The 22,513-nt window shown below is 38.5% G+C and overlaps 1 protein-coding gene across 1 annotated transcript in view; it reads right to left on the bottom strand.

The window, feature by feature from the left end:
* LOC103596959 (chromosome-associated kinesin KIF4A) overlaps positions 1-22,050 on the bottom strand; it is an 85,867-nt gene extending 63,817 nt beyond the window's left edge. Inside the window, exons 1-3 of the mRNA XM_008580744.1 lie at positions 21,939-22,050; positions 21,119-21,294; positions 16,853-16,914 (exon numbers count right to left, since the gene is read on the bottom strand). Coding sequence (XP_008578966.1) covers positions 16,853-16,914; positions 21,119-21,265 — 209 coding nt within the window. The 5' untranslated portion in view covers positions 21,266-21,294; positions 21,939-22,050. The remainder of the gene's footprint in view (positions 1-16,852; positions 16,915-21,118; positions 21,295-21,938) is intronic.
* Positions 22,051-22,513: the final 463 nt, after the last annotated feature.

The following is a 22,513-nucleotide window of genomic DNA, read 5'->3' as shown; positions in this document are numbered from 1 at the left end:
GGGCCCGCACGCCTGGGGTTGGCCCCGCCCCCTCGCTCAGCCAGTGAGCCGCCAGTCTGTATGTGGGATCCGAACCCTCGGCGGGAGCGCCGCTGTGCTCCCAAGTGGCGCACTGTAGCATTGCGCCACCGGGCCGGCCCTGTCAATTAAAATTTTAAAAAAGTCATTAGTACTAGAAGAAAACATGGACTAATTCCTTTAACATTGGTGTAGAGAAAGGCTTTTTAACTAGGAATCAAAATCCAGAAGCATGGGGAGAATATAAACAGTGTAGCCACTTTGGAAAACAAGCAGTTTCTTAAAAAGTCCAACACGTGACCCAGCAATTCTACTGCTAGGTATCTATCTAATGAAAACATATGTCCATATAAAAACTTGCAAGTGAGCCTGGCTGGTTAGCTCAGTCGGTAAGAGCATGGACTTGTAACTCCAATGTGAAGGTTTCGATTGCCCATACCGGGCCAACCACCAAGCAAACAAACAAAACAAAACAAAACAAAAAACTTGCAAGGAAATGTTCACAGCAGCATTATTCACAGTAGCCCAAAAGTGGAAACAACACAAAATTCCATCAACTGGTAAATGGGTAGACAATATGTGGTTTATTGAAACAATGGAATACTGTTCAGTAATAAAAGGAAATGAAATACTGATGCATGCTATAACATGGATGAATCTGAAAAATATAAAGAAAAGAAGCCAGACAAAAAAGACCACATACTACACAGTTTCATGTACATAAAAATATCTACAATAGGAGAATCTATAGAGACAGAAAGCAGATAGTGGTTGCCTTGGGCTGTGAGTGGGAAAGGGAATGACTGCAAATGGACTTAAGGTATCCTTTTTGGGGTGACCAACACGTTCTAAAATTGGATTGTGGTGATAGTTGTAGAACTCTGTAAGTTAACTAAAAATCATTGAATTGTACACATAAAATGAGCGAATTTTACAGTATATAAACTATATCTCAGTAAGGCTGCTAAAAACATCCAGAGGAAATAATAAAAACATTGATAAACATTGCTACATAAAAATAAAAAACTTTTTATGACAAAAAAACACCATAAACAAAGTAAAAGACAATTGACAAACTGAGAAAAAATACTTGTAACACACACCACAGACAAAGGCTAATGTCACTAATATATAAAGAATTGCTAAAAACAAGGGCCAAAATTAGGGTTGCTATTATAAAAACAAAAACAAAACCAAACAAACAAAAGCATTGTTGAGGATGTGGACAAACTGAAACACTTCCGCACTGCTGGTGGGAACGTAAAATGATGCAGCCATTATGGAAAACAGTACGGTGGTTTAACTAGAAAATTAAAAAACAGAATATTGTATGGTCCAACTAACACAAAGGTCAAGAGTTCAAATCCCGTTACTGGCCAGCCACCAAAAAAAAAAAAAAAAAAAAAAGATTAAAATGGCAAACTTTATGTTATAAAAGAGAAAAGTGACCCTTGAACATATGAAAAAATGCTCAAACTCACTCGTAATTAAAGAAATGCAAATTAAAACAACACTGAGGTAGCATTTTTCACCCATCGGACAGGCAAAAATGGAAAAAGTATGACCAACACATTCAGTTGGTGAGGCTGTGGGGAAATAGGCACTCTTATGTACTACGGTGGGGATGCAAACTGGTACAACCTTTCTGGAGGGGAATATGGTAATACCTAACAAAACCACACATGCACTTACCTTCTGCCCTAGCAATTCCACTTCTAGAAATCTACCCTGACGATAAACCTCTAACGATACAAAATATATATACACATGCTTATTCACTGTAGCATGTTAGTAATTGCAAAATATTGGAAACAACCTAAGTGCACATACATAGGAGAGTGTTTGAATTAATATGTATGGCATATGTACACAATAAGAGTACTATGAAGCTATAAAAAAGAATGCGGAAGAATTCTCTGGACTGATAAGAAATGATTTCTAGGAACTATTGAATGAAGCAAAGCCACAGAGTATACCACCATTATATACAGTATACTATAATTCATATGAGAAAGAAGGGATATAAGGAAATACACACACACACACACATATATATATATATATATATATATGAAGGCTAAACCAGAAACTAAAGAGACTGGTTAAATACAGGGAGAGGGAGAATAGTGGTAGTGGTAGAAAAGAGGTGGAATTAAGGGTGGAATGGGAAGAGGGAAGCAGGGATGAAGACAGAATGACACATATTGAGTATATCTTTTTTTCTCTTTTTAAAAAAAATGTGGAAAAAACCCAACAACCTAAAATTCACCATCTTAACCATTTTAAGTGTACACTTCAGTAGTATATTCACTGTTGTGCAACAGATTTTCAGAACTTTTTCATCTTGCAAAACTAAAACTCTATACCTATTAAACAACTCCCCATTTCCCCTTCTCCTCAGTCTTTTCTTATACAGTTTTCTGTGATTACTTTCATTCATAGACCACTCTTTACCTCCACCTATATGCATATAGACTTTGCCTATATTATCTTCTGGTTCTCTTGTGGGTTTCCCCCCTTTTTTATTGTGGAAAAAAACACACAACATAAAATTACCATCTTAACCATTTTTAAGCATGCAGTTCAGTAGTGTTAAGTATGTCCACATTGTGGTGAAATAGATCTCCAGAACTTTTTCATCTTGCAAAACTGAAACCTATAGCCATTAAACAACTCCCTTTTCCCTCCTATCCCAGCCCATGGTAACCACCATTCTACTTTCTGTTTCTATGAATATGACTACTTTAAATACCTCATATAAGTAGACTCACATAGTATTTGTCTTTTTATGACTGGCTTACTTCACTTCAAGGTCCATCCATTTTGTAACATGTGACAGGATTCCCTTCCTTTAAAAGGCTAAATAATATTCTTTTGTATGTATATACCATATTTTGTTTATCACTTCATCTGTTGATGGACATTTAGGTTGCTTCAACCTCATAACTATTGTGAATAATGATGCTATGAACATGGATATGAAAATATCTCTTTGAACAGGTAAGACAGCAGGACAGGTGGCTCACCACAGCCACAGTAACAGCCAGGACCACCCTGAAGGGAGCCCACCACACACTTGACTACATTGACACGAGAGTCACCAGCAGAGTCTGCAAATAGAGGAGGAAATTTTTGTCCTCAAAGCCCACTCCAGAGTAATAGAAGAAACAACTGCTCTACTAGGTGACCAGGCATCAGCAAAGAGACACGAGAAATACAAATAAATAAGAAAATATAACACCACCAAAGGAATACAGTAATTCTCAAGTACAAGACCCCATAGAGCAAGAAAACCTTGAAATGTCTGAAAAGGGATTCTGAGCAATGATCTCAAGAAAACTCAAAGAGATAAGAGAAGACTCAATTAGAGAACAAAATGAAATGAGAAAAAGTATCCAGGATATGAAGGAGGAAATTAACAAAGAGATTAATGCCTTAAAAAAGAATGTAGCAAAACTCCTGGAACTGAAGGACTCATTCAATGAAATAAAAAACACAACTGAGAACTTAAACAGCAGATTAGAACAAGCAGAAGAAAGAACTCCAGATCTCAAAGAAGGTCTTTTCCAGATGGACAAAAAAAAAGAGGGGAAAAAGTGGAGGAAAATGAAGGAGTACACCTATTAAAGATGGAGGCACTCTTGCTCTCTTGGATGTAGACTGTCAGTAGAAAATGCAAAAAGACTGTGTCAGCAAAAATTCACAAGGCTTAACCGTAAACGAAAGACTTTCTACTGAGTTACCTAGGAGATGGGGAGGCAGGGGAATGGTTTACAGCTGGCTAAAACATACATTAAGACATGCTTTTATTTAATAAAGTTGCTTAGTGCGTGCGGTAAGCCCCAGAACTTTGTGTCTGGTCTGTGGTTGACCACCTCCCCAGGTGGCAGCCCCTAGCTCAAGACGTGCTTTGAGCAACTCACCTTACTGCACTTTCTTGGTAGGGCGGTGTGTGGGCCTGCTCCCTGAGGGACTCCTGGCAGAGGCTACGTGTAGTGCCTCCTGAGACCTCCAGGACCAAGAGAAAGGTGCAGAATTGGCGCCCAGTATGGGGTTCGAAGGCTGACCCAAGGACTGGACGGAGGTCTGCAGGACAGTGGAGGTGAGTCTGTGCGGCTAGGTCCAGGAAGCAGTAGCTTATAAGCAGGATGGGGACTGTCACGTCAGCAAGGCTTGTTACTTCAGTTATGCAAGGCATTAAGCATTGCCAGTCAGTAGAGAGACTGAAGGGAGCACGGAAGACAATACACTGGGCACCTGAGGATATTTATAGGGCATTTCAGCGGGCACACATTTATTGCCCAACGTTTCCTGAAACTGGAACACTAGATGTCAGGGGACTTAGGGAAGGGATAAGTGCCCTTCAGAAAGCAAGAGCACCCAGAATTGTCTGTAGCTGTGTAAGCCCTGCAGGTATTTCTGTGTAGGGGAGTGTTGGGAGTGGCGGTAAGGACCACTGAGGAAGTTGAAAAGGTATATTTCGAGTTTCGAGATGCTGGACAGATCTCAGACTCAAGAAATACACAAGGAGAAGGTAAGCAGGTGTACCCAGTAGTCCAAGGTCCAGGAAGAACTATGTGCTCTTCTCTGCACCCTTGAGTTATGGCAGATTTCTTTGTCATCTTTACTCACCATGGATTACTGAGCTCAGAAACTATCACTCGAATGCAAGTTTTATGTATGCAGGATTTATGCCAGGTAGAAGTGAAAGGCTTGATTGCTCAAGCGCCTGGAAATGCTGCACAAAAATCAATTCTAAAAGAATTGTTAGCAAAATATAAAGATGAATAGGATCAACAAAACCCCATACAGAAAGATGTTCTTCGAAGACAATTGACAGGGGATGAAATAGTAGGAGAATCCCTAAACAATAATTTACCAGATGCACAGGCAGGACCCCAATGGATAATAGCTAGATCAACCTTCCGGGAGTGCGCTGTCAATGCACTTAGGGAAGGAGTTAAATTAGTTCAGAAACCACCTGTAGTAACAAAAATTGTACGAGCCATATAAGGATTTTTTGGACAGGCTATTTGAAGCATTAAAAAGGATTTTTTACCTGTAGAAGTTAGTAGATACTTACAGGATAAATTGGCTTTTGAAAATGCAAATGAAGATTGTAAAAAGATCATGGCTCACTTACCTCTGGATGCAGCAACTGCTGACAGGATACATTGCTGCAGATCCGTGGGTACAGTGACCCATAAACAAACCATGATGGCAGAGGCTTTTGCAGCAGCTCTTTGTAAAGGAAAAGGGAGCCAGCAAGGGCTTAGATGTTTCAATTGCAAGAAACCAGTTCATATGAAGAAAGACTAAGCAGCTAAAGAAAGGCTACAGCTAATAAAGATGTTACATGTTTCAAATGTGGAAAAAAGGGACACATTGCCAGGTTATGCAGAACAAAAAACGGGAAAGCAGGCTCAGAACAGGGAGCCTAGGCAATGGTATCATAGCCTGTTCTGTCATCAGCACCAGTGGAGGAAGAGACAACTGAGTCACTTTACCCCAAATTACCAGTTTGCAACAAAGACCAATAACATTGATACAATATGCAGGGACAGAGATTAAGGTTTTATTAGATACAGGAGCAGATATTTCAATTTGGGCAAAGCCACCCCCAATAGGAAGAAACATAGGCCAGCAACTTGTAATGGGAATAGGGGGAAGTCAAACAGGAATTAAATATGATCAAGTTAAAATGACATGGAATAATAAAATAATTTTAGGCAAAGTAGCAGTGTGTCCCATTCCTACAAATTTATTAGGGAGAGATAATTTAAGCAAATTTGGAGTACACTTGGTGTGTATAATGTTAAATCAACAGTTACCACCAGTGACATTTAAATTGTTACCAGGATTTAGAGGACCACAGGTTAAGCAATGGCCATTATTGGAAGAAAAAATTAAAGCATTACAAGAAATGTGTGCTGAATTAGAACAAGAAAAAAAGATACAAAGAGTAGGTCCAGAAAATCTCTATAAAACACCTGTCTTTTTAATAAAAAAGAAATCTGGTAAGTGGAGGATGCTTATGGATTTTAGGGAATTAAGCAAAGGAATAGATGTAGGAACAGAAACTCAGTTAGGTATTCCTCATCCAGCAGGATTTTTCACAGGTAAAGCATTTTACTGTTATAGATATAAAAGATGCTTATTTCACCATCCCATTAGACGAGGAAATAAGTGAGTTAGCAGCATTTTCAGTACCTCAAAAGAATAATACGGGGCCAGGTATAAGATTTAAATGGAAAGTTTTACCACAAGGGTTGATAGGGTCTCCAAAAGGGTATCAATGTACTTTAGAAAAAAATAATAACACCATGGAAAGCAAAACACCCTGGCATAACATGTTATGTATATATGGATGATATTTTAATAGGAACAAATAATACAGCATTCAAACATAAACAAGTAGGGCCAACCCCGTGGCTCACTTGGGAGAGTGGCACTGGGAGCGCCGAGGCCACAGGTTCGATCCTATATATGAATGGCCGGTGTGCTCACTGGCTGAGCACGGTGAGGGCGACACCAAGCCAAGGGTTACGATCCCCTTACTGGTCACAAAAAACAAACAAACAAACCCCCCCCCCCCCAAAACACATAAACAAGTACTCAAAGAGCTACAAGAGGAATTAAAAAGTGGGGATTTGAAACTCTACAAGATAAAATACAGAATAGTAATGGGGACGAAGCAGTAAAATATTTATGATATCTTTTAGAACCCAAAATGTGGAAGCCACATAGCTATCAGCTATTAGATAGTAAACCAAAAACATTAAATGATGTTCAACAAGTATTAGGAAAAAACAATTGGATAAAACAAATACATCCTAAGATACAAACAGAAAACATTTAGAAGTTATTAACAGGAGATCAAAATACATTAAGTAAAAGAGCATGGACTAAAAAAGCTCAATATTAGGTAGATGTAATACAAATGTTAACACAACAGGAAGGAATGTCTTAATATCAAGAAAAGGAAATAGTTAGTCTTAGCACTGTGTGGCATCAAGTAGCTCCAGGAGCTGTTCATCAAAAGCATAAGGTGCTCTGGTGGGGATAGGGAACTAGCAAGGACAGATAAATAAAAATGAAAGCACAAAAATGTGTGGCTTTAGCAAATCGTATGGTTTCAGAAATAATCATATGATTGGGAAAAGTTTCAGATGAAGTTTGGTTGCATATAGAAAAAGCTACTTTTGAGTATTTATTACAAGCAGGATTAGAGGGAACAGAAATTTGGTTATCAAATTGCAAATTTGGTATGGCACCTAACAAAATTTTTGAGAAAAGTGAATGTTTAAGTTATCCTTGTATATGGAAAAGTGCTGTTCCTGTCACAGGCCCCATAATTTATATAGATGGATCTAGGAAAAAGGGACAGCCAGCTCGCAGTGCTATATGGGAGAATGATGGACAAAAAAAAAAAAAGAGTTTTAAAAAGTGAAGAAAATTTAAGAGAGTTAGCAGACAACCTGAAATGCGCAAACACCTGAATCATGGGCATTCCAGAAGGGGAGGAGAAAGGAAAGGCATTGAAAAACTATTCAGGAAATAATAATGGAAAACTTCCCAGGTATAAGGAGAGACAAAGACCTTCTGATACAGAAGCCCAAAGATGGATATAATCCAAAAAAATTCTCCATGGGACACATTATAGTCAAACTGGCAAACCTCAAAGACAAAAGAATTCTAAAAGCATTAAGAGAAAAGCATCAAGTCACCTATAAAGGAGCACACATCAGACTTCTCAAATGAAGCTCTACAGGCCAGAAGAAAATGGAATAATATATTCAAAATACTAAAAGAAAAAAATTGCCAGCCAAGAATTCTATACCTAGCAAGGCTATCCTTCAGAATTAAGGGAGAAACAGTGCATTTCTCAGACAAACAAAAACTGCAGAAGTTCATTACCACACAACCAGCCCTATAAGAAATTCTCAAGGGAGCCCTACATGTGGAAACTGAAAAATGAAAATCGCTATTATGAATATAAAAGAAAGAACAAAACCCACTGTTAAAACAAAAATGCAAACAAGAGAAGGAAACCAAATCATACCACTTCCAAAAAACTAACAAACAATGATGACAAATAATAAAATGGGAAGAAAGGAAAAAAGATATTTAAAACATCTAAACAAAAAGCAATGAAGTCCCAGGAGTAAAACAATACCTGTCAATAACAACCTTAAATGTAGATGGATTAAATTCCCCATTAAAAACACACAGACTGACTGATTGGATTAAAAAGCTAGACCTAACTATATGCTGTCTTCAAAAAACTTAACTCACCTGTAAAGACACACGCAGACTAAAAGTGAAAAGATGGAAAAAAGATACACCATGCAAATAGAAACTAAAAACGAGCAGGAGTAGCTATTCTCATATCAGACTTTAAAAAGAGAAAAAGAAAGCCACAATATAATGATAAAGGGATCGATACAGCAAGAAAACGTAACAATCATAAATATGCATGCACGCAACACTGGAGAACCCATACATATAAAGCAAGAGGCCTAAAGAAAGAGATAGACCCTAATACAATAATAGTAGAGGACCCAAACACACTTCTCTCAGCACTTGACAGATCTAGGCAACAAAGCAACAGAGAAACACAGGATTTAAACTATACATTAGACCAATTGCACCTGGCAGATGGCTATAGAACATTTCATCGAATAACTGCAGAATATATGTTCTTCTCATCAGTACATGGAACATTCTCCAGGACAGACCACATGTTAGGTCACAAATCAAGTCTCAGCAAATTTAAAAAAACTGAAATCATTTCAAGTATCTTTTCAGACCACAAAGGCTTAAAATAGGAAATCAATAACAAGTGAAACTCTGCAAACTATACAAATACATGGAAACTAAACAGGCCCTTAATGACCTATGGATCCAAGAAGAAATTGAAGAGGGAATCAAAAAATTTCTTGAAACTAATGAATATAAAGACACCTGATACCAAAACCTGTGGGATACTGCAAAAGCAGTACTAAAAGGAAAATTTATTGCGATAAACACTTACATGAAAAGAATAGAAAAACTTCAAATAAACGACCTAATGCTACACCTCTAAGAATCAGAAAAACAAGAACAATCCAATCCTAAAAGTAGTACATGGAAAGAAATAATTAAGATCAGAGCAGAACTAGGAAAATCGAAACATCACTTATAATGTAACTTTATAAAGCAATTTCTTGATAAAATGTTTTATCTTATTAAATAACATTTTGATTCAATTTATGGGAAATACCCATCTTGTAACTTATTTAGCAGAATCTTTCCTCATTGTCAATCCATTCAATCAAAAACTCTTTTTTGAAATGGAAAGTTTATTTTTGAGCACAAACTAGACGAAAAACTATTTCAATACTATTTTTTATTTTACAGTCTAAAATTTTTATGAATTTGTTTATTTATTTATATATATATATTTTTTAAATTTTATTCAGAAAGAGAAATACCACATGTTCTCACTTATTGCTGGGAGCTAAAAATAAATAAATAAATACCCAAACAACCTGCAGCAGGGGAGGGAAGAAGACACAACAATTACAATTCCTTGAAGTTGATACAACAAGCAAACAGAAAAGAGATTGTTGGGAGGGAGGGGGGAGAGGGAGGAGGGAGGGAGGTTTCGGTAATGGGCCACAATAATCAACCACATTGTATATTGACAAAAAAAAAAAAGACCAGAGCAGAACTAAATGAAATAGAGACCCCCAAAATGATACAAAAGATCAATAAAAAAAAGTTGGTTTTTTGAGAAGATGAATAAAGTAGAAAAACCATTAGCTAGGCTAAGGAAAAAAAAAAAAAAAAAAGGAAGACACAAGACCCAAGTAACAAAAATCAGAAGTGAAAAAGGAGACATTACAATCAATAGCACAGAAATACAAAGAATCATTAGAGACTATTATAAACAACTATATGCCAACAGATTTGAAAACCTGGAGGAAATGGATAAGTTCCTGGACACATAGACACTACCAAGACTGAACCAAGAAAAAATAGAAAACCTGAACAGACCAATACAAGCAACAAAACTGAAGCAATAGTCAGCAGTCTCCCAACAAAGAAAAGCCCAGGACTGGATGGCTTTAGTGACAAATTCAATCAAACTTTTAAAAAGGAATTAATACCAATTCTCTTCAAACTATTCCAAAAATTTGAAACAGAGGCCACTCTTCCAAACTCATTCTACGAGGCCAGCATCACCCACCCTCACACAAAATCCAAAGATACAACAAAAAAAGAAAACACCGGCCAATATCTCTGATGAACATAGATGCAAAATCTTCAACAAAATATTAGCAAACAGAATCCAGCAACACATCAAAAAAATTATACACCATGATCAAGTGTGATCATCCCAGGGATGCAAGGATGGTTAAACATACGCAAGTCAATAAATGTGATACACCACATCGACAAAATCAGGGACAAAAACTACATAATTATCTTAACAGATGCAGAAAAAGCATTTGACAAAATTCAACATCTTTCATGATAAAGACTCAACAAATTAGGTATAGAAGGAAAATATCTCAACACAATAAAAGCCATATACAACAAACCCACCACCAATATCATCCTGAATGGGGAAAATCTGAAAGCTTTTCCCTTAAGAACAGGAACAAGACAAGGATGCCCATTTTCACCACTCCTATTTAACATACTATTGGAAGTACTAGCCAGAGCAATCAGGCAAGAGAAAGAGAAAGAGCATCCAGATTGGAAGGGACGAAGCCAAACTGTCCCTGTTTGCAGACTACATGATCCTATACATAGAAAAACCTAAAGACTCTACCAAAACACTCTTAGAGCTGATTAACAATTTCAGTAATGTTGCAGATTTAAAATCAACACCCCCAAATCAGTAGCATTTTATACTCCTATAATGAACTAGTAGAAAAATCAAGAAAGAAAGCCCACTTACAATAGTCATCACACACACACAAAAAAATCTAGGAATCAATTTAACCAAGGAGGTGAAAGATTTCTACAATGAGATTTACAAAACAGTACTGAAAGAAATTAGAGGTCCCGGTCAAGATGGTGGAATAGACTGTCCCCAGCATCACTCTTGCCCAGAAATCAACCAATTTACAACTGTATAGAAAAGCAACAACAGGCCCGGCCCGTGGCTCACTTGGTAGAGTGCGGTGCTGATAACACCAAGGCCCTGGGTTCGGATCCCATATAGGGATGGCCGGTTCGCTCACTGGCTGAGCGTGGTGCTGACAACACCAAGTCAAGGGTTAAGATCCCCTTACCAGTCATCTTTAAAAAAAAAAAAGAAAAGCAACAACAGGCCCGGCCCGTGGCTCACTTGGTAGAGTGCGGTGCTGATAACACCAAGGCCCTGGGTTCGGATCCCATATAGGGATGGCCGGTTCGCTCACTGGCTGAGCGTGGTGCTGACAACACCAAGTCAAGGGTTAAGATCCCCTTACCAGTCATCTTTAAAAAAAAAAAAGAAAAGCAACAACAGCCAAGCTGGGGCTGTTAGAGCTCAGTGGAAGAGGAGGGACCTATGGAGTGTATGAAGGTGGGAGAAGCCACGATGAGAGTAAGAAAAAACTGCTTTGACTATTTTGGGCTGCAGCTGCTTTAAGGCTGGAACTGCTGAGTGCATGGAGCAGGAGCCGCAAAAGCCACAGCTGTGCCCTTTGGATGGAGTTGCTTGGAGGTGGCAGGGGAGAAAAGGGACTTGCTGGTCCAGGCCAGCAAGACCACTAATAGGGTTCCCATGGACCCACTGAGGAGGGAAGAGCCACAACAACTGAAAAAACAGAGCCACTCAGAGGCCAGTGAGTCATCGCAAGGGACTGGTGCATGGCCCATCCCACAGGAAGTGTTTGCAGCACAGGCAGTGGGAGAGACGGGCCCACCGGGGGAATACTGGGGCACAGCAAGGACAGCTGATCTGCACCCCAATCAGCGTAGGACCACTCAGAGGAGACTGGTCAGGAATATAAAATTGCATAGGGTGCAGTTTGATGAAAAGACTCAGGCCCAGATAAGAGTTACTACACAACCCTGGTACACTGAGCCTCTGAAGAGCTGGAAGTACCTATAAGTCGACCATTATAACCTGTGCTGCACAAAAAGCCTTCGATAGGGAAGCAGCGGCAAAGCAGCAATTTAGCTAAATCACAGAAGGCAAATACTGGTCCCAACAGGAAGTTCCCCCACTTTAGAAGTAAGCAAAGGTAAAAAAAATTAGTTCTGGCTTAGACACACTACCAGCGCCTTGGGTCTGCCCCAGGACATGAAGCATGGAGCCAGGGACTGAAGCCCCCTCCCACAACCAGGCACATCATGCCAGCACTGCAGGGCCCACCTGGGGACTTGAGGGATAGAGCTGGGGGACCGGACCCCCTTCCCTTCAACCAGGCACACTGCACCAGCGCTTTGGGGCCCATCTGGGGACCCGAGGCATGGAGCTGAAGACTGGGCCCCCCTCCCCTCAGTCAGGCACACTATGCCAGCACCTCGGGGCCCACTGGCGGACCCGAGGGATGGAGCTGGGACTGGACTCCCCATACAACCAGGAACACTGCCAGCACAAAGGAGCATGCCAAAAACATCACCTCCATGTGGGTGGCCCACCACAGCCACCACAATAACCATGGCTGCCACGAAAGTGGCTAGATGCCACAACCACCACACACAGCTGGTCCACCAGCCACTGCATTGCATTGACACAAGGAGAGTCACCAGCAGAGATAAAGACAAGAAGAGGATGTCTGTTTCCACAAAGCCCATTCCAGAGTGACAGAAGAAGCACCTGCTCTATGATAATATTGGAGGACTCGATCACACCTCTCAGCATTGGACAGATCATCTAGGCAACAAATCAACAGAACAACCATTATTCTTTCAGAAGGAGAGAAGAAATCTAGGGTAATTAGAGGGCAGAGGTTGGAGGGTGAAGGGGATGGGGAGAGACTGAAAAAGGGGCATAAAGAATCAGTATGATTTGCAACAATATATATGCTAGTAATATTGATTTGATGAACATATCTTAACGTTGAACCCCCAAAATATGTATAATCAATTTTGATTCAATAAAAATAAAAAAAAAAAGAAAGAAAGAAATTAAAGAGGACTAAAAAAGGAGGAAAGACATTCCATGCTCTTGGATTAGAAGAATTAACATTTGAAAATGTCCATACTGCCCAAAGCTATCTACAGATTTAATGCAATTCCCATCAAAATACCAATGACATTGTTCAGAGAAAGAGAAAAAACAATCCTAATATTCATATAGAACAACAAAAGATGACGAATAGCCAAAGAAATCCTGAACAAGAAAAATTAAGCCTGAGACATAAAACTACCCAAGTTCAAATTATGCTACAAAGCTATTGTAACCAAAACAGTATGGTACTGACATAAAAACAGACACTTGGACCAATGGAAGAGAACAGAAAACCCAGAAATCAACCCACATATGTGGAGTATACTGTAAAGCAAATATATTTCACAGGGCCTAGTTTCTTGTACTTTCAGGTTTAGTCTAACTTCTTAAAAGTACGTATAAAATGTTGACCTCGCAAAAAACAGGAAATTTTCCCCAGGCTATAGTCTCTGTTGTAAGATAAAGAATTGTAACACAGCAAGGTTGCTGGTTCAAAGACAGACAAGTTACTGATTGATATGTAAAGATACTGGGAAGCTGCTGTAAGGAGACGGAATGTTTGCTAAGATCAAGCTTTTGTTGGTGGATCACTTAAATTGCCTTATGGAATGTCACTTAGCTTGTTTTACTAAATGTTACCAGCCTATATTGTTAAACTATAACCCCATCTATGTTCTCTTTCTGTAACTTCCTGGAGAATAAATGCGGGAAGTGAACCCCAATTTGTGGTTAATTTCCCAAATGAAAGGAATGCCTCTCTCTTGAGGATTCCGGGAGATTAACCACTTTGGGGCTTCTCACTGCTCAGAAGAGATGGACTTTGAGTAATCCTTTGTGGCTCCATCACCCAGGGGAAAAGGGGTGACAAATCCGTGGGAGGCAAAGCAACACACATACTTACAGCCAACTGATCTTTGACAAAGGCAACAAGAACATACATTGGGGAAAAGACTGCCTCTTCAATAAATGGTGCTGAGAAAATTAGACATCTATGTGCAGAAGAATGAAACTAGACCTGCACCTCTTGCTTTATACCAAGATTACCTCAAGATGAATTAAAGACTTAAGTATAAGACCCCAAACCATAAAACTATTAAAAGAAAACATAGGGGAAACACTTCAGGAGGTAGAAATGGGAAAAGATTTTATGAATAAGACCCCAAAAGCACAAACAAAAAATGAAAAAAATAAACAAATGGGATTATATCAAACTAAAAAGCTTCTGCACAGCCATGGAAACAATCAACAGAGTGGAAAGACAACCTACAGAGTGGGAGAAAATATCTGCAAACTATATATCCAACAAGGGATTGATATACAGAATATATAAGGAACTCAAACAACTAGTAATAAAACAAATAATCCAATTAAAAAATGGGCAAAGGAGCTGAACAGACATGTTTCAAAGGAAGACATACAAATGGCCAACAGGTACATGAAAAAATGCTCAACATCACTAAGCATCATGGAAATGCAAATCAAAACCACACTGAGATATCATCTCACCCCAGTTAGATTGGCCAGTACTAAAAAAACCAAGAATAACAAAAGCTGATGAGTATGTAGAGAAAGGGGAACCCTCCTACACTGTTTGTGGGACTGTAAAATAGTACAGCCATTATGGAAAACAGTATGGAGGTTTCTCAAACAATTAGATAGAACTACCATATGATCCTACTTCTGGGTATATACCCAAAGAAATGGAAATCATCATGTCAAAGGGATACCCGCACTCCCATGTTCATCGCAGCTCTATTCACAATAGCCAAAATATGAAAACAACCTAAATGTCCATGAACAGACGACTGGAAAAGGAAAATGTGATATATATACACAATAGACTACTACCCAGCCATAAGGAAAAATGAAATACTGCCATTTGCCGCAACATGGATGAGCTTGGAGAAACTATGTTAAGTGAAATAAACCAGACACAGAAAGAAATACTGCATGTCCTCACTCATAAGTGGAAGGAAGGAAGGAAGGAAGGAAGGGGAATGAAGGAAGGAAGCAAGGAAGGAAAGAAAAGAGCATAATAATATGTTGATCTTTCAGAAGGAGAGAACAAATCTATGGTTACTAGAAGTGGGAGGGGGAAGTAAGAGGGGGGTTGCAGAGAGATTAGGTAAGAGGCATAAAGAATAATTACAATTTGTAATAATGAACATGCTAATAATATTGATTTGATCAATACATGTTGTACACAGGTGATGGTAGTCAATGCTGTACCATCAAAATATGTATAATCAATTATGCTTCAATAAAAAATAAAAAAATAAAAAATATCTCTTTGAGACCCTGCTATCAATTCTTTTGGATATATACTCAGAAATGGGATTCCTGGATCATATAGTAGTTCTATTTTTAATTTTTTTTGGAACCTCCTTCCTATTTTCTATAGTGGCTGCACCATTTTACGATCCCACCAACACCGCACAGGTTTCCAATTTCTCTAAATCCTCATATCCTTGCCAACACTTGTCATTTTTGCCTTATTTTATTTACACACATTTATCTATTTCATAGTACCCATCCTAATGGGCATAAGGTGATATCTCACTGGGGTATTGATTTGAATTTCTCTGCTCTGAATATATCTTTTTGTATAACTCTGACTCTTAGATCCATTATAATGTTTCACATACCTAAAATATAAAGAAATAATTAAAACTGAGATGTAGTGGAGGGAGGGGAACCAAAATGGAATATAAACAGTAACTATGAGAAATGGTATCTTGTCTGGACACTCTAAGCCTAAAGATAAAAATAACTGTACATAAATGCTGTAATCAAGTTCATAAAAATGTTTACAGGGGTATGGACAAGCAATTCTGAGACTATGGGTATACTAGAATTGAAGAATAAATAGACTGCAGAAAATGAGAGCTGGGTTTCTCACTGTTGTAGAAAGAAGTTATAAATAAGGAGGGGAAGGCTAAAATGAATCCTACAGTGTTGGAATAGAATCAGAGGTATCAGTATAAAATCATGGTTTTTAATATATATACAGATAGATACAAAAATATAGACGAGGGTGTGTATGTGGGTTAGTATACACGCAGTTATTTTTAGCTCTACTGCTGAGACAACCTTAGAAACAGTGACACTCTAGTAAGAATGAGCACAGCTACTGCTAGTGCCCAGATCTTGGTTTCTAAATACCATTTTTCAATAAATGAAAGCAGCGTTCCTTGAAGATATGGTTGATTCCAGAACTGGGGCAGGAAAAATACAAGATGGGTTTGGAACATCCTGTGGAAATGCTCAAAAACTTGAGGACTCATTAAAGACACAAGAGCCAACCTGAAGGAGCTCCTAATGGATAAAGCAGGAACAATTTGAGCAATAAAACAAATGGATGTTATGCTATAGAATAAAATAAATATCCATGAGTCTATATGGATTTAACTAAACAGTCAAATAAATAAATGGGGAGAAGAGACAACTCTTTCTCACAGAGGAATTCCAATTAATGAATTTCTGAGGCCAGAACCCATGCTCTTTCTATTATACCAGGCTGCTTTAAAGATAACTAAGTTTTAAGTAGTCAGCAAGGTTGATTAAGATCCCTAACTTGACACCAAGTGCTACCAGTAACTGCAGTATATCAAGAGAAAACAACTATTAGGAGATAGACTCTGCTAGAATACACATTAAAAATTAATCTATGACTCTTACTTTATAGATCCAGGCAGGGTACCTCCATGGGCTTGTAGCAACAAGACCTGTAGCTGTTGTACCTAGGAGAAGTAAGTAAGTAAATCAATCAATCAGCTAGTCACCAACTAAAAGCTAATTATCCCTTGGCAGTGAAATTACAATTAGCAGTAGGGTAATTTTACTCAATGTCTATGAAATTTAAGGCAGATCTTAGGCACTACAGAAGGCATCAGGTTTGATGATTCAATGATAAACGGACAATCAGCATTACATGAACAACTACTACTTAGAAGGTGAGTTGTCCCTTTTATCTAGCATCTTAATGATTTTTATTGAACACCTATTTTTAAAGATCAAACTCAGCACTGGGCTGGGCAATGTAGGGGCATACAAAAATAAAATATTGTCTCTACTCTCAAGTTTATAATCTAGTTGAGGAAGACAAGCATAAAGCCTGAAATAGTAGGAAATAATACAAGACAGAAGACATTAAATGTCAGGTATAGTTAAGTACTTTAGGGTTTTAAGAAGAAGCAAATTAATGAAACTCCAAAACAGTCAAAGGGTGGCTTCATGGAGATGGATCTTAAACCAGAGTACACGTGCAAGCATCCTCTTCCATTTCCTCCTATGACAAAAGAGGAGCTGTTCTGCCTCTTACGACTAGTCTCCTTGCTTGTGGTTTGGATTCCCAGTCTTCTTGCCTCCTTATGAATCTTACTCTACTTGTTACCCCTGCACTCTTCTATATCTCAACTTCTCCCTTTCTATAGGATCCTTCCTATTAAGATTAAAACACATTCAAGTCTCTCCCTTCTTAAAACAAAAGCATCCTTCCCAACCCCACTTCCTATCTCTCTTGCCTTATTTCTCTCTTCTTTGCAATCAAAGAGAGAATAGTCTATACAAATTGCCTCCATTTTTTTGCTCACCTCTCACTTGTTCCTTAACCTATTCCAATCTCATTTTTGCCTACATCAGTCCACTGAAATAGCAAAAGGTCACCAAAGATCTGTATGTCACTAAATTTGATGGGCATTTTTCAGTCTTCATTTTACTTGATTGACAGTTTGGTAGCATTTGGCTTACCAGACACCACACTTTCCTGGCTTTCCTGCTACTCTTCTAAGTCTCTTTCTTGGCTCATCTTTGCTCTAATTGTCCTTTAAAGGGTAAAGTCCCTCAAAGCTCAGTATCAGTCTTTTTATTTTATACTGTCTCTTTTTATTCCCTACCTTTAGTTTCAGCTACCAGATATAAACTGACTTTCAAATTTATCTCAAATGAGGCTTTCTGAACTTTAGACCTTTATATTCAACTAGCTAGCTGATATTTCCACTTAGTTGTCTACTATCCTCAAACCTAGTCCTTTTCCAGTACACCCAAGGTCAGTGAATTTCCAGTTCCACATGCTAGGAATCTGGGTGTCATATCCTCATTCTCTTATCTAATTTACTGGTTCTATCACCACCACTACTACCCTAAGTCCAAGCCACCAGTACTGTACCTCTCACTTGGACTACTGCAGTACCGTCTTAAATGATCTCCATGAATCTACGTATACTCTTGCTCCACTATAACCCATTTCCACATAGCAGCCAGACTATCTTTTAAAAATGTAAATTATCAATGTTACTACCCAGCTTAACATAATTTTTAACATGGTCTGTGAGTCCTTGATCAGGCCTCTTCTTCCTTTCAAGCCTCATATTGGAATACTCTTTCCTTGCTTCTATACCCTAGCCAACTGGCATTCTTTGAGTTCTATATTTTTTCCACTATAGTCCTTCCTAATTCAGACTCTTCTAGCACTTGCTATATGCCAGGTACTGTTCCAGATGCTTCACATGTACTAACTCATTTAACCCTCACAAAAACCCTACGAAGCAGGTACTATTATTATTTCCACTGTAGAGATAGGAAAACTGTGGCACAGAGAACTTGCCCAAGGTACACTGCTAGTTAGTCATAGAGCCAGGATTTGTACCTGGGTAGTCTGGCTACAGTCTCAATGCTCCTAACCACTATACTTTGCTACACATGCTGTTTCTTCTCTCTGGAACTCTCTTCCTTCTTTTCTGCACAGCTAATTTCTACTCAGTCCCTTAGATCTCAGCTCAAATGTTGCTACGTCAGGGAAGTCTTTCCAGACTAGATATATAACAAAAGACCTTATTTTATACTATCATAGAACAGTATCCCAGTTTATAATTACATAATATTATATATTATAACATGTAATTACATGTTTAGTGTTTGTCTCTCAAACTAGTCAATAAGTTCCATGAAGGCAGAAACTGTGTCTGCTTTGCTCAGTAATGTATGCCAGCACAGTACCTGGTGCATGATAGTGTTCAATAAATATTTATTGTTAAAATGAATGAGCAAATAAATGAATAACAAGAAGGGCATTTTTGGCAATAGAAATAAACATAAAAGAAAATAGGCAGGCAGAATGCATTATGGTATTTTATAATTCAAATGATATGCTTATATCCTCTACAGTGATCCCTAGGAGGGAAGGAGGTAAAGAAGAAGGAAAGGGAAGAAAAGAGATTAACTGAATAGTAGTTACCACTGAGGAGGAAGGCCAGAGAGGGAGTGAGCACTGGACATCTGGGAAACACTAGATTTCCAGTGGAAAGAGTACTATACCCTGGAAGGCAAGAAAACTTAACCCTGTCAAACCTGCATCGATCTATTTGCCTGCCTTCTCAGCTCCTCCACCAGGGCTACCAAGCTGTTGCAGAACCAGTCATACTGATAGAACCACGAATTCATGCCCCTAGTCAGTTACCTCTTCCATTTCTGGTAACAGTGATTTCAAGACTTCCGTGGGTCTCTTTAAGCCCTCAACCCTATTGTCTGATTACTTGCTCTTATAAGATCACCTTGCCTCCTACTTCATTGAGAAGATAAAGGTCATCAGGCTGAAAATCCCTCAATTTCCCTTCTCCTCCCTCTAAAGTAGTGTCACTATATTCTTTCTATCTAACTTCTTCTAGTCTTGGGGGCAGGTATATCTTCTACTGTCTAGAGCAAATCTCTCTTTGTTTGCATTTAGGACCTCAACTACTCAGAGACAGCCTCTTATCAACTAGTCCCTGTTCTCAGTTTCAGTGTCTCCCAAATGGTTCTTTCATTTGTTAAAGTCTCTTCCATATTTTAAAAACACAGACCTATGTTCCTTGACCCTTGACAACCTGGCTACTGCCTTTTTTCACCTTGCCTTCTTGAAAGAAGAGTATTGGTTTCCTCTACTTCTATCTATTTTATCCTGCAGCAACCTGTTCTTATCATTCCCCCGACCTTCCTCTCACTGAGGTCACCAATAGCCTCCTTATTGATAAAAATCACTGGACACTTCTCAATACTTATCTTACTTTACAACTTCTTTGTAAATTTTTACTTTTGACAACTCTCCTTGAAATGTTATTTCCTTGGCTTCCACGACACCACTGTTGTCTTCTCTCCTTTCCCCATTCCTTAAATGCTGGTGTTCCACAGAGCTGTCTTTGGCCTTCTCTTCTTCATTCAATCATTTAATGTGCGAGGCAATCTCTGATCTCATCTACCCCATCACTTTAGATACCATCTAAATGCCGATGATTCTCAAATCTGTACCTTCGGCTCTACACTAAACCCATATAACCAGCCATGTTTGTACATTTCTACTTACATGCCCCCCAAGCTCTTCAAATTCAAAATGCCCAAAACTGAACTCATCATTTCCATTTTCCTACCTGACTCTGGTATTCCTCCTGTATTCAGACTCAGTGATTAGTCTGCCATTTACTCAATTGCCCAAGCAAAAGCTTGGGAACCAACCTTGACTCTCCCTACCCACCCTTCTTTTCCCATATCAAATTTGTTACCACATAAGCCCTATACATTCTACCTCCTTCTTGTTTTTACAGATATTTCATCATATCACCCTCTTATTTAAAACTCTTTAATGGCTCTTCATAGTTTTCAGGTTGAATTCCAAATTCTTTACTGAGTCATATATGAGTCATATAAAGAACTTCAGGCCCCTGTCTACCTCTCTTGCCTCATCTCTCACTGCTCACTTCTTCCTTATCAGTGAACTCTAAAGTGCCACCCCAATCTTAAATGGACAGCAAACATGTTAATAGTAGTTATTTTAAGAGGTCCCCAAACTAACATAATAATGCTTAACCAACATCTCTAAATTTCTGATAGAAGAGAAACTGAGAAACAGAAGCTCTACTGTTCCACTCACATACATGTAATTTCCCCCATGATATTTTAAGTCCCTTATACCTGTTGCTTTAGATGATTAAGTTCAGCTGTCTGGGGATCAATATTAACAATAGGTTTATTCTTGATTTTTCTTGCTCTGTCAGCATAGCGAAGGGTATTTAATGTTTCCTCGAGATTGGAGTCAGCAGGACTCACACAAGCTATCATAAGAGTATGGCTATTACCTCCCAGAGAATCTGAAAAAGAATAATAAAGAACAACGGAAGGAGATGAAATCAAACAAGTAGGATGCAAGCATAGCCATCCATTTGGGCTGGTAACTTCAAACTCGGAGCAATAAACAACATTCTTAGATATCTACAAACTTCCTATTTGTGTCAATATAAAAACACTAAGATTTCTGATGTGTAAAACGATACAGTTTAGAATCCTATGGCATATGTCCCCATTCTCAAGAGATAGAGTATGATTTCAGAAGTTGAGGTTAAAACAACTGGGGTCTGGCCAAATTAAGTTAGGAGCAACTACTTGGATTAAACACTCTTAGGATGCCCCCTCTAGGTGTATTTTAACTCTCCAGGGAATTCCGCTTATCAGTACTATAATTAAAGAAACAGTAACCAAGTTAATTTTCAGGGGCAAAGAACCAAGTACAGTTGGCACTCCACAGATTTCTTGGCTCTCAAAGCCATATATGAAGAAGTCTTTCCATTATCTTAGAAGTCTGCCTGTCAACAGCTCTGTCTCCTATTTATCGATTACACGGCTGTGTATGTGATAGTCCAAACAGCTGACTTTTTACCTGTGTTTCATCTTTGCTTTGTCAGCACTATCATTCTGAGTTACTCTCTTTTATTTTTGAGAGGCACGTTGGGCTTACCTTGAAGCAGTCGAGTCAACTTGGAATCTCTGTATGGCACAAAGCCACCCTTTTTGTCATCTCCAAGAGCACTTATCACATTTCCCAAGCATAGGAGGCCTCGGTTAATATTAATACCTAACAGCAGGAAACAAAATTTAAATTTCTTGGTAAAGCATCTAACATGTACCTATATTTCTTCTGAGAAAGAAAAAAGAAATAAAGACCCCATAGAAATATTAAGTTATTAATCTTAAGGAAACTTCTTAATCCTGTTCACATTTCTGAGAGAGTGCCTCTTTAAGTAAAGTTCAAAGAACAAAGGTCCAAATGTTGGATATGCACATTTGAGTCCCTTGGCACTTCTTGCCCTTTCCCATGAAAATGAAGAAGACAGACATAACTATCACCATGACAACAACCGTTTGTTTAGTTATTTAATTTTTATATCCATTATCACAATTCTTAAATTAATGCTGTGAAATTGGAGAAAGAGCTATTTTTTTTTAACTACCATTCGCATTTTACAGATAAGGAAATTAGCTCAGAGGTGTAATGGCTTGCCTGAGGTCAAACAGCTAGTAAGTGGTGGGCCT

The sequence above is a fragment of the Galeopterus variegatus genome, unplaced genomic scaffold (genome assembly GCF_000696425.1).
Source record: "Galeopterus variegatus unplaced genomic scaffold, G_variegatus-3.0.2 Scaffold2153, whole genome shotgun sequence".
Classification (NCBI taxonomy): domain Eukaryota; kingdom Metazoa; phylum Chordata; class Mammalia; order Dermoptera; family Cynocephalidae; genus Galeopterus; species Galeopterus variegatus.
Note: the sequence above shows the minus strand (reverse complement) of the source record. Positions and strands in the feature narration are given on the sequence as shown.